The 12,913-nt window shown below is 46.1% G+C and overlaps 1 protein-coding gene across 2 annotated transcripts in view; it reads left to right on the top strand.

Annotated features, from left to right (window-relative positions):
• Nucleotides 1-12,913, top strand: part of PEX3 (peroxisomal biogenesis factor 3) — a 330,616-nt gene that overhangs the window by 119,854 nt on the left and 197,849 nt on the right. For both annotated transcript variants that reach the window (XM_085611666.1, XM_085611667.1), the window contains exon 2: nucleotides 7,986-8,117. In XM_085611666.1, coding sequence (XP_085467792.1) covers nucleotides 7,986-8,117 — 132 coding nt within the window. The remainder of the gene's footprint in view (nucleotides 1-7,985; nucleotides 8,118-12,913) is intronic.

Below are 12,913 nucleotides of genomic sequence, written 5' to 3'. Positions count from 1 at the left end.
TTTGGGCATGCTGCAGGCGAATTATCATTGTCTCAGATCCCGACGCCTGGTTAATGGGCTGGCCTCAGATGTTTTTAGGCTTTCACGGGGCACGCATCAGGGCTGCACCCTATCGCTCATGCTTTTTGCGCTATGCACAAACCCATTTGCAGTGCGTCTTAGGACTAACCCAGAGATACACAGGATTAAATTCGGGCCAGACGATCATAAGATATCTCTGTTTGCGAACGATGTTCTGCTACCCGTCACGGAATCCCGTACTGCACTTTCGGCAATACAGACTGAGCTTACACATTCGAGAAAGTAGCAGCCTTCAAAGTTAACCTTTCGAAATCCTTCCTACTTAACTTAACGGTTCCTCAGGGAGAAATGGCTGCAATAGCAGCATCCTCCCCATTTAAATGTGCCCATAAGGAAATCACATACATGGGCATCAAAATCACACCTAACCCATTAGATTTATATAAAGCCAATTCCCCCCCTCCCCCCGCTACGACAGCTTAAGGCGGACTTTAAGAAGTGGGGCTCCTCATACATCAATTGGATAGGCAGAATCAATGTTGTTTAGATAATCTTTTCCAGGGCCTCCCAATCCCGGTAGACAGGGAATTATTTCCCGATCTTAAGACTGACGACGAAATTCATTTGGCGGGGCAGAGGGCCTGCTTGGCTCACCGACTACTATCCAGACTACTACTTGCAGGGGGGTGGGTTGTCCCTGCCAGAATTTGTCCTTTACTACAGGGCTGCCCAACTCAAGAGTCTTTGCAGAGTGGTCCCCCAGGGCCTCAGACAGACACTAGCTCCATATTGTCAGGATGGTGGTGGGTAGAACGATATGGGACCTCGTTTGTTGTCCAAGTAAGGACAGGCCAAAAAACACCTACCTTAGCACCCCAACGGCTACCATGCTCCACGCATGGGACGCCGTCACAAAGACTTTACTTTTAACTACGATCCCGTCCCTCTACACCCAGTTCAGGAAGATCCTTGGTTACCCAATCTCAGAGTCCCTGGAACATGTCCTTTTGGGGGTGTGAGATCCCATTCTGAAGCACCAAATGGGGGGGCAAGAGAGGAATCGGCCAAAATGGCGGTGGCATGGGAGAAGTCAGAGCCCCCCCCCCCTCCCTTTCCCAATGGTACGCCTGGCTGTGGCGGGCTTTGGCTCTTGAGAGCATGGGAGACATAATGGCAGATGCCCATACAGGGTTTGATTATATTTGGAGCTCGTTAGTGGCTTACTTGTCTGAAGGGTTGCCGCTTTGTGCCTGTGGTCCCAGATTGTGTGCTCTGCATCTCTTTCAGTCTTAGTACGCCAAGCCCTGTGGTGTGGGGTGTGGGGCCTTTGTGATACCTGAGCCTCCTGCTCCTTACGTCTCCGCCTGCCCGGGCCTGGTGGGGTGCCTGCCCCGTTGCCCCCCTCTCCTCCCGGGTCCGCCTCTGCCTGCCCACCAGACCCTCTGATTCTCAATTTGCATGAGTTACAAATCACGGGATCGTTTTGTTCTGTCCAGTTATTTAGTTTTTTTTGTTTAAATTGTAAACTCAAGTAAATGTAGCACAGATGCATCAAGTATTATGTTCATGGTTTGTGGAACTAACTGACTAAGAGGACATTTGTGCCTGTAAATGGGACAGTCCTTGCCAAGTACTAGTGGGAAAGCTGTGTTTTAACTCTAGCTACTTATCGCTCTTGGCTTACTGTACTGCTGTATAGAGTCTCACAAGCTGTTAACCTTTGAAACTGCAATAAAAAGATTTAGACAAAAAGAACACTGACATTTGTAAGTTATGGTTAGATCTGCAAACCATGACTCGATCAACAGTCGGACAACCCATAACTTGCACCTAAAATGCAGTGCTTGTGGCCTTGCCCTTGGTGTAACAGATGTAGATGTAAATGATCTCACTGACGATACCATATATCATATTACCATTAACACTATTAAAGAGATGACAATGAATGTAGTATTATTTATGGTATGTATTTTATACACTTAAATTGTGCTTTAAGGTGTTGTTACTTAATTACTTCTTGATAAAAATTGGGTTTGATTCTGTTGGGGATCTTTGGAGAGGGATCAATATACTAATAACAGAATATGCAAACACCCTCCTCAATGACTTTATTTGTTGGAAAGAAGGCAAACCCTAATCGGGACTAAACAATTATCTATGTTGACTAATGGGACACTGTGATATCATGTTTGTACTTTGATTTTTGTTTGCCGTTTGTGGCTTATTTGTGTTTGTCATATATTTTTGTTTTTACGTTTACAGTTCATGGGATTGCTTGATAACTCATTTCTGAAATAACACCAAGTAACTTATGAATGCACGCTGTTACGATTCCCTCTGTTATATTAATCAATACTTGATTTATGGCAATTAGGGTGTCTGTCTATTCTGTTACGTTATTACTTATCACTGATTTATTGTTTGCGTTTTTTTTTGTTGAGTTGTCTACCACTTCCTTGAGTGCTACCATTGCCTGTGTAATATATGCCAGATGTACACAATTGTGTGAAGATGCATCAGAGCTCAAAGATGTATAAGAAGCCTTTAGAAGAAAACTGTGTTTTGAATACACTTTGTATGGACTAAATTGAAAATGGCTTATAATCTTTTATACGCCTAAAAATACAAATAAAAATCTATCTGCAATCGCTCAGGGTAGCGTTCAAACCCATTGTTTGTTTGCCCACCACACCACCCGGTTATGGACCCAGCCATGTGCAAATAAGTTTTCAGCCTGCTTCAGTAGGAACAGCCCAGCCCAAACTACCAAGCCAGGACCTCCATGAACCAGAAGGCAAGCAACCCAAGCCAGTTTTCGCCGCAATTTTAGCTCTTCAGTCAGGTGTAGCTTGATTCTAGTGTCACGGTTAGCATGGGACCCTTGTCTGGGCATACCATTGACTACTTGCTGCATTACATCAAACATTCAAAAGAAGATGGGAGGAATGCAATAAGTTTTAACCACTGGCATTCGGTGTGGCTAAGTGGTGAAGGATACGCCCAGACGTGGGTCCCTTGGTCAGTGAGCTGTGGAATCCTAGTTATACCTCACTAGTGAGACCTAATAAGGCTGAAACCGGTCTGAGGTTCCTTATGCTCCCTTCTGTAGGTGACCTTATCTGGCAGTTTTGGAACGGACTGTGCAAAGGAGGAACAGAGTGCGTACTGATTTGCGTTAGGCAGGCCTGTGCCTAGAGTAATACTTTGCGCCACCGTATGCATGCATTTTCCTTAGCCACGTGGAGAAATTCTGGCTCTGGGATCAAGCCTTTGCGTATTGTACAACCCACTTTATATTGTGGCGAAGATATATTGACGATATTCTGTGTATTTGGCAGGGAGACAGGGTATTATTGCAACGATTTCTTGAAAAACTGGATAAAAATCCCTGGGGTATCAAAACTACACACACACACCTTTTCACAGAAGGAGATCAACTTCCTGGACCTGACACTGTATGTCAAAGATAACACCTTGCACAGCAAACTTCATAGGAAGGAAACTGCTGCCAATTCCATACTGAGGGCAGATAGCTACCATCCAAGACACAATGTCAGGAATATCCCCAAGGGGGAGCTATTAAGAACCCAAAGAAATTACAGTGAAGAACAGGTATTTATGGGGAAAGGAAATAATATTGCGACTGGAACAACGAGGATATGACCACAACATATTGACCAATACACTCACCTCAAAATCTCAAATTGACCGGAAGAATACCCTACAGCCAAAGAGAAAGCAGGAGGGCAATACTGTGATCCGCTTCATTCCAGACTACCATAATGGACATCGCTATATAAGACAAACCCTGAAACGTCATTGGCATCTTTTACAACATACACCCAGCCTGAATGACCATCTCAAAAACTATCCGGAAATGACTTTCAGAAGAGCACCCAATCTGAAGAACATGTTATACAAATCGAAATTTGAAGATAGAAGGAAGCCCACCACTACATTCCTGGATAGACTACCTGGCTTCAACACATGTCGAAACTCTAGCATATGCAAACTGAACATAAGCAAAACCACTAAAGTACCAATGCCCCAAGGAAAACAATTTACCATCACTGAATGGATCGATTGCAACAGCAAATTCACCATCTATGTAATCTTCTGTCCCTGCTATCGCCCATACATTGGGAGCACGATCCGACCACTACGGATTCAGATACAAGAACACTATCGGACCGTACATAAGTACAACACTGGTCATCCACTCACAGAACATTTTCATCTCATACATCCACACAAGAAAGACTTCACCTTCTTTGGTCTGGAAGTTGTACGTCCAGCAAAAAGAGGGGGAGATTACGAATTGAAACTAAAAAGAAGAGAAAGCGAGCTCATTCTCAGGTTCAAGACTGTGACATTGGGACTGAATAAAGATGCTGAAATGTACGTATGGCTGGGAGATGATTAATGCACATGCCAATCATTGCTCCCACAGCACTGCATGTATCAACTATGTATGGCCTAAAGGGAGGATCTAAATAGCATATCTTCACCATGTCTATCCCTACCACCTTGCTCGCATTTGAGTCATACACTACTTGGCTCGTAATAGGGAATATTTTATATGCCCTTCACTTACGTGCCCCACAGGATTCGCAGTCCTATCATAGACCCAGTGCCTAAAAAACCTGCCTCCCCAACTTTATTCCGAAATACAGGTCCGCCAGTTCTGATTTTTTTAACATAACTGTGGCCCACCAATTTTGAGTATGGTTATATGACACTCACCAATCGTTCCCCCCCCCACTTCCACCACCAATCTAAAATGTCATTCATAATGAGGTTTTTTTTTGGGGGGCGAACTGTAAACATTGCCAATTACTTCATAATAAGTCTCCTCTATATAAACAGTACCCACGCAAAATAAGACAATAATTATCAACTTCTCTGTGGGACATATCTGGTAGCCGCAAGTTTCTTCCATACTATTTCCCGGTCATACCTCCTTGTCTACCACTCCAATAAGGCGCCGATACTTGGGGAACCAGGCAAGAACCTGACTGCCTGACCCGCCCCTAATATGCGATGCCACTAGTCGATCAGAAAGCGATAATAACCTTTCCGATAAGTTTCCCTCCTAAAATAGCGTTGACTTAATACTAACTAATACTCCTCAAGATCACAAGTGGCGTACTATCCAGCTGACAGTTTCCCTTGTTATTCTCTGATCACACCACCTCCCTCTAACCATTCCAAAATGGCTCCCACGTTCAGGTAACCAGGCAGGCACCTGACCTCCTGACCCGGAACAAGTACGCGGTGATATCCTTCTTAATGCCTCTTATTATAACGCGAGGCGCAGACGCAGCATTCTAACGAAGACAGACCGGTGGGCATTACACCCAATATTTTGTAGGTAAGCTCCCCTGGGACACTATCCTTTTCGTTTTCTTACCCATTCTTTCTCCCACCTATAGACGCCTAATTTCATACCCATATTCCCCCAGATCGACCAAGGACCCTTTAGAAATTTTCAAAGACGATACAAGTCCTTCTGAAATTTGCCACGGTAAGAGGTTATTACCATGGATTTTCCTAGGCATGTACGCTTTGCCGCCATTAGTCTTATTTCAATTACTCGCCGCAGTGAACATATTCAGCACCACAGTAGACGTCCCGTTAGACACTTCTCCTAGCCACCCCTACCCCTTCACCTGCATGCCAGATCATAACGCACCGCCCCCATCAGAGGAAAGGGCGATTTTGTTCTCAACATGGACTAATCAGTCCTAGGATGTATTACTCACTTGCAATGAACTGTTCCCTAACAATTTCTGTCCCAGGACTAATCAAGTTACATGTCATTTCTTTTTTCCGATCGGGACTGGACCGTTGAACATGATTCTCCTACCTGCTTTGTAAATCTACATATTACCTTGTACTGTGCACTCTGGTATACTATCTGTCGCAATATATGCAAGACCTGCCTCACCACTGCTTAATTGCTGCCTTTCTGATGACTAAATGTGATACGATGATTTGCATCCACAATACCGCTCTATTATTCTGTGATGCTGTCTATGTTACCTCATATCGTCTATTTTTTTCCCTTTGTGATGCTGTACATGTTACCTCATATCGTCTATTTGATTGCTTTTTGTCGTGCCCCTCCCCCTTTTTCTTCTCCCCATATTCTCCAACTGACCACTCATTACGTCATGTACGCACCATGGCCAATTACCTCAACTTTGTGCACACGGCCTGTCTCCACTTAACTCCCAAAACTAAACCTGATCTATCCTCTGCCATATTCCAATAATCCCCATGTTCGATTCTCTCTTCCATCTTGCTCTCCTTCACTTGTATCGACCTGGCTTCATAATATATTGATCTTTTTCTCTTCCTTGTATTTCTTATGTGATGATCCTTTAAATTCCCTGTTTTTCCCCATTCTATGCTTAAACGTCCCCGATATCTTTTATACATCAAACTGTTCGTATGTACATATTATGACTTGTTGCCATACAATGGTCCTCGAATGTGTCTGATGGCACTCCGTCAATGTCTTTTGTGTTTCTTTTTTTTGTACCTCTTATTATTTATATCCAAATTGCATCCCTGTGCTGTTGCGCGTCTTTGCATATGATGATGTTGTCTTGCCTCTATAATTTTTGATTGGTTTCTCGTACTTTTATGTGTCTCTGTTATTTGGTATTGGGCTCTGGACCTCTATGTCAAACTGTTATGTTTATATGTACAGCCCTGAGGAAGCCCCAGGCCGGATGGCCATGTAAGGGGGAGAAACACGTGTTGAAGTTTTTCAACCTTTTTGCATACTAACTCAGAAAAGCTTAAATGAGTCACAACACCTTTACATAAAGAACGTTCACTATGAACCCAGCATTTTGGAATTTTTTCTGAATAACACGACTACCCTGACTTGTCCTGACAACTCCTTTGGAACTTGCGTACTGATTTGCGTTAGGCAGGCCTGTGCCTAGAGTAGCACTGTGGGTGAAAAATTATGGATTGGAATGCTACCCCGAGCAATTGCTAGTGGTTAGACTATTTGCACGCTTTCCACTCATCACCTTTTGTGTGATTCAATATGTATGTATTGCCTTACCTGCTTGTTGGAGTAGTGACATAGTGGTGCACATCTGTCCAGTTATGGTGTTTTTCCTCCCCCCCCCCCCCCCCCCCATTAGAATATATATAATACAAACTTGTGTGAGTAGAAGTAGAAAGCACATTAGTGCTTCTTAATTTTAAAAAAAAGTTGTCGACCTGGAAATATGTGCAAAAGTCAGGCATATACTTCAAATGCAGGATTTCAAGTTTCCTTCTCTAAGCTTTGATAAACGGGTAGGTGGTAAGTCATTGCTGCTGATATTTAGCTGTGTTAGTGTGTCTGTGTTGCAAAGAAGATTAGTATCTATAGCAGTCTAAAAGTGTTTTTTATGGGTTTTTTTTAACATTCATCCGTAGTCTATATCCATAATGTACATGACTTCCTTTGCAACCTTGAGGGAGAAAAACACAAATGAGAATCGAGTATGCTTTGTCATTTTCTTTGAATCTAAGTAGCGGTGTTCGTTTTTTTCGCTCGTTCTGTCCGTTTCGGTATATAGTCTAAATCATTCACAAAATAGGTGTTTGGGTGAACTACTCTGTGAGCGGGGTGAGGTTGGATCTCGTTAGCGCTTTAAGGAGAATGGGTGCATAATTAGTAGTAGCCAATACAAAATGTGCCTTTCTCGCTCCCATCTGTTAACGCGGAGGTGGGTCTGTGGGCCATATGTACTAAAGCATGATCCCATAGTGACAAAAGAGGTAATTGATATATTTGGCCCTAAATTCCTTGATTTCCGAATCCCTTCAAAAATCTTGAGCAGGACCCTACCTGTTTTGGTATATTGTTGGGGTTTCTTGTCTCTAATTGATTAGAATTGCATTATTAATCTGTGAGTAGTTTCTCTTTTCACTTGCGTTGCCTTTTTCTTTTGTAGGCGTTTACCTGCTTGGAAAATATGCCCAAAAGAAAATTAGAGAAATACAAGAAAGAGAAGCAGCTGAATATATTGCACAGGCCCGAAGGCAATACCATTTTGAGAGTAATCAGAGGACGTGCAACATGACCGGTAAGAGCTTAGAAGACAACTTCAGTTTTGTGATTTTATTTTTCCTGGTTTCACCCGAACTGTGCTATATGTTTGAAATAATTTTCTAGCACATCCTTGCACCCCAGATTGTTGGCCTCAGCTCAGGTCCCAATGAACGTGTCATACCATTTTCCTTTTTATTTTCCGCGAAGAGGACCAGGTATGCATAAGTATAATGGGTGGATTGAGACTTTGATGAAAAAGGATGCATTGTTTTGCAGTTAGCCATGCTTGACTGGAGTTGTGTACTCCCTTCTATTAAGCTAGGAGTCTCCTGCTGCTCTGTGGGTTGAGTGAGGCAGTATTTTTATTCTTACGTTCGACTCAGCACACAGTCCTTTCCATTGCTGTAAATTGTGTCCATTTTAAATGCTTATTGTACAGTATTTAATTTATTCATAAGCTGGAGCCTTATCATTTTAAATACAGTGGGAAACCAGCAACATGTACAGCTCTATCATCTCTTTTCTGTTAGCAAGCCACTATTGGTGCTTTTGCTAACCTATAATGCTGGATGCAATCCGGAAAACATCATAGTCCTTAGCCTGTTACAACCTCATCACAGTCATTACACATGAGGTGATTTCCCACCTCAGATATTAGAGAAAACAGGAAGGTCCACGACAGCTCCACCCTCCCTCAGCCATATAAGGCTGTGCTTCACTATTGCACTACCTCTAAATACCAAGCCTCTGAAGGCCAGTAAGGCCAGGAGGTTTGGTGGGGTGTAATGACTGGGACAAGGACGTAACGAACTAAGGGTAAGGTAGTTTACTGGTAAGTAATCTGGTATTGTTTTCACGTCTCATGTTCTTGTCCCAGTCATTACACATGAGGCATACCAAAGCCATTGGAGTTTAGAGAAAACCAAAAACAAGACAAAGACTTTCATACATGGGAAATTTTAGGTCTCTTCTAGGCAGTACTTGCACGGTATCTTTGAGATGTGCTGTATTTAAATATGGTCTTTAAGCTCCGTCCATTTTCCCGCCCAACTTTTCATTTAGCTCCTGTTACTGTCCTTTGTAAATTGTGGTTTTTGATTTGTTAATAAGCCTATTAGTCCCACCTTAGTACGCCCTTTTATCATGTTGTAACCTCCCATGAGGACTGCACCTCTTACATGTGTTGTTACTCAGTATGTTATTTATTACAAGGTTGAGGACTATTGTTTCAAGCAGTCCTCTAGCAGCACTCCCGCTCAGCTGAGGGCTGCCTTTTCTTTCGTGCGCTCACCTCTGAGCTCCAAAGTCAGCAGCTTTCATACTCATTAGCTTTCTCCCTCCTGCTTCACATTAGAAGCCCACCCTCCAAGCACAAACGCAGCGTTTCCCTCCTCCCACTGTTTCTGTGTGCATCTTGTCCATGCTCGCTAAGCGCTCACGCTCAGCTTAGGGCTTCCTTTATTTTTGTGCAGCGCTCGCTGCTTCATTTTCATTACGCCACCACAAGAGCCTACAATTTCAAAGTTGGCTGCTGTCATGAAATAATACTTTCATCCACCCTATTCGCGTTGAGCTCTCCCCCCACACTCTGAGCTCAGACCCAGCGTTTCCCTCCCCCACCCTATCCATGTGCTTCGAGTGAGGCACCATCCGTGTAATTATGTGAAAGAAGGGGATCATTGACCCAGTCTCGGAACCAATCTGTTTAAAAGTACACAAAGTTAAAGAACACATCTCAGCTGTCCAATCCTCGCAGCAAGATAATGTACAGCTTTGGTCTTTGTTCCTATTGCAGCTATCTGTATTTATCTTGCAAGCTTACAGGTTTGTATCACAGCCTCATGTTGTCTCAGTTCTTTTTAGGTCTCGCCTAGCCTGCGCTTGCGCTGTCTCTTCAAGACCTGCTGTAGTCCGGATATAGGCATTAAGCTCGGCCTATGTTCCGACCATATATTTTATTGGCTCTTGTCCGTGTCTTTTAGAAATCTTTGTATTGCATTGGTTTATTTTTTTTAATAGTGTCTCCTTTTCCCTCTTTAGTATCCCCCTATCTTCCGCTGTTTCCTCTCATAAGGACACCCCCTTTTAGATGTGTTGTCACTTTTATCAGTGCCCACCCCCCTCTCCGGCATACGGGTCACTGTGCTCACTCCATACATAGGTTATGGTCCTATCGGTACAGTAGCAATCTTCACGGCAACCGCACCTGGCTTATGGGGTCGTAGACCTCCCTCTGCACATGGGCTACGACCTGATCAGTGCAGAAGACATCTACTCACACCTCGCTTCATTGATCCAGTCGCCAGGATCTCCCACTGGACCTCTCTTTCCCCCCCCCCCCCCCCCTCCCCCAGGGCTCGCCTCATTCTTACAGGGGATGCTAGTCTTGGTAGGCACTGGTGCTCCAGGGGCAGGTGATCTTGGATTTCCTAGGTGATGTACCCTCACCCAGCTGAGAGGCTGGCAGGCCTAGGCCTCTAGTCCTGGTCCTAGACAGAAGTCTTGCAGAACTTCTCTTTGCACAGCTTGACTGGCTGCTTGACAGCTGAAAATTTTGAGGGCCTCAAGCTCCCACTCTTAGAGTCCATTTCCAGACACCAAATGTGGTTTAGCGAGTTTTCAAAGTTTGTGCTGCGGAGACCTGCTTCCTTTTGAAGTGCCCCCTCCTCTGCCCTTCCTCCACAATGCAAAATGTCACTGCGTGAGTGACTCCAAATCTGATAGCCCAGCAACAACAAAGACTGTGGGAGTGACTAGAGATTCACACCATGATGTCAGCCACAGTGATATGTGTATCATAAGGTTACCCCCGGACCTCAGCCTGATGCTATTTCTTTCTTATCAGCCGCATCTCCCTCCTTAGATGTGCCAGGCCCTTTGTCAGTGACCTCTCTCTGAATCAAAGATCACCCTTTGAAGTATTCTGCAGAGCCTGGCTCTTCCTTTCTCTAGTGTGTCTCACCCACCTCACAGGAATGCAGCAATCGACAAACCTTTGTGGGGGGGATTCCTCTACTTCCTCATGCCCTTGCAGGTCTTCCAAAATAGTACCCAGAATATTCCATTCATTGTACCATTCACAGGCACGCATACACCCATGAAAAGCATATACCTACACGCTCTGCACAGCACTAAATATTTCTTGTATGGTGCCATTCACAGGCACACATACACCTACTACATGCATATAACTCGCATGCACTGCATGATTTAGGTATTGCAGCTTTCACAGGCACACATACGCCCAGCCCATGTATATAACACACCTGCAATAAGCAGCATCAAATACCAGTCCGATGTAGGCCAAGGGTGAGCTGAACTTTGAATGCAGCTGAACTTTAAATCTGAAAGAAACACGTTAGTTAGATTCCTCACCTTAGAATATCCCCAGGCGTCAGGCTGGATCCGGAAAGATTTTGTAGCAATACCCCTTGCGCGTCGCTAGGCGTCGTCTGCGGCTCCGCGTCCGTCGTTAGCGTTGTGCGCCGGAATGATGTCGTCTGAGTACTTTGACGCCGCCCTCGCGCGCTGACGTCAGTTCTTTTTTCCGCGCCAGACAGCGCCGATCCGGGAAGAGCTTACCCCTTAGTCAATTTTTGACTAAACTTTTTTGACTCTTTTTGGTCTTCTGTCAACTCGACTCTGGTGCCGGTAGGATGCCTGGGTTTAAAGCCTGTGACTCCTGTCATCGACTGATGTCGGTGACGGACCACCATCGCCGGTGCCTTTACTGCCTGGGGGCCGACCACGACGCGGAGTCGTGCCCAGATTGTCAGGCCTTGACCTCGAAGGCTAGGCGGGAGCGGTCCCATAAGCTTCTCGAGCTTCGGCACTCAACTCCGCGCCGTTCACAGTCCAGGAGGAGGTCCAAGGACCGGTCGCGGAGCCGCAGTCACCATCATCGCTCGTCGGGCTCGAAGTCTTCGGGTAAGTCGAAGCGATCTAAGAAGTCCAAGAGGCGACACCGCTCTTCGGACTCCCCTCGCTGGTCGCGCGACTCGGCCGAGGGTCAGAGTGGTCCCACCCCCACGGCTCCGCAGGAGCCGCGTCCGTCTCATATACCCGCCGGTCCCTGGGACTGACGCTACTCCGGCGGAGGTCAGTGCCTTCCTCTCGGCCATGAGGGACCTGGCTCCGCTGTCGACGCCTGCTGGCGTGCCTTCGGGCCCCACGGGCTCGACTGGGCGACTTCGCGTGCAGGCGGCTCCGACCCCGGCGCCATCGTCGACTTCGGTCCCGACGCCGCAGGTGCCCGAGGGATCCAGGCCTGGATCTCTGCCGGTCAACCTCACGACACCGCCGACACCGGTTCCGCCTCCGGCGCCGTCTTCGGACGATACCGTTCCCCGGTTTAGCCCCTGTCCGGGCCCGACGCCGGCGTGGCGCCGCTTGACGCCGCACCTGTCGCCGATGGATGAGCGTTTCATCTACCGCCCGGCTCCGATCATTCCTCCTGTTTATCAGGAATCGAATGACGGGGGCGACAAGGAGGGGTCTGAGGACACTATGGCCATACAGGGCCAACTTTCACAGGACTGGGCAGACGAACTGGGGGATGCCAGTGGTCTGGACACTTCCCCGGACGCTGGTTTCATCTCTCCTCCGACTGTGGCCTCGGAGGAAGGTGCAGCTTTTTCAGTGGTGCTGCGCAAGGCGGCCGAAGCCCTGGGGCGCGAGTTGCCTGCGGTGGCCGTGAGGACTAACGTCCTCACAGAGGTGCTTCAACCGTCAGCAAGCTCCACAGAGCCTCTGCTGCAGTTCAATGAGGCCCTCATAGACGTTCTGCAGGGCACTTGGTCCGAGCCCTCCACAGTTCCTCCTGTGGATCGC

This window comes from Triturus cristatus, chromosome 6 (assembly GCF_964204655.1).
Source record: "Triturus cristatus chromosome 6, aTriCri1.1, whole genome shotgun sequence".
NCBI classification, from domain to species: domain Eukaryota; kingdom Metazoa; phylum Chordata; class Amphibia; order Caudata; family Salamandridae; genus Triturus; species Triturus cristatus.
The sequence above is the reverse complement of the archived record's forward strand: the minus strand, read 5'-3'. Positions and strand labels throughout refer to the sequence as shown.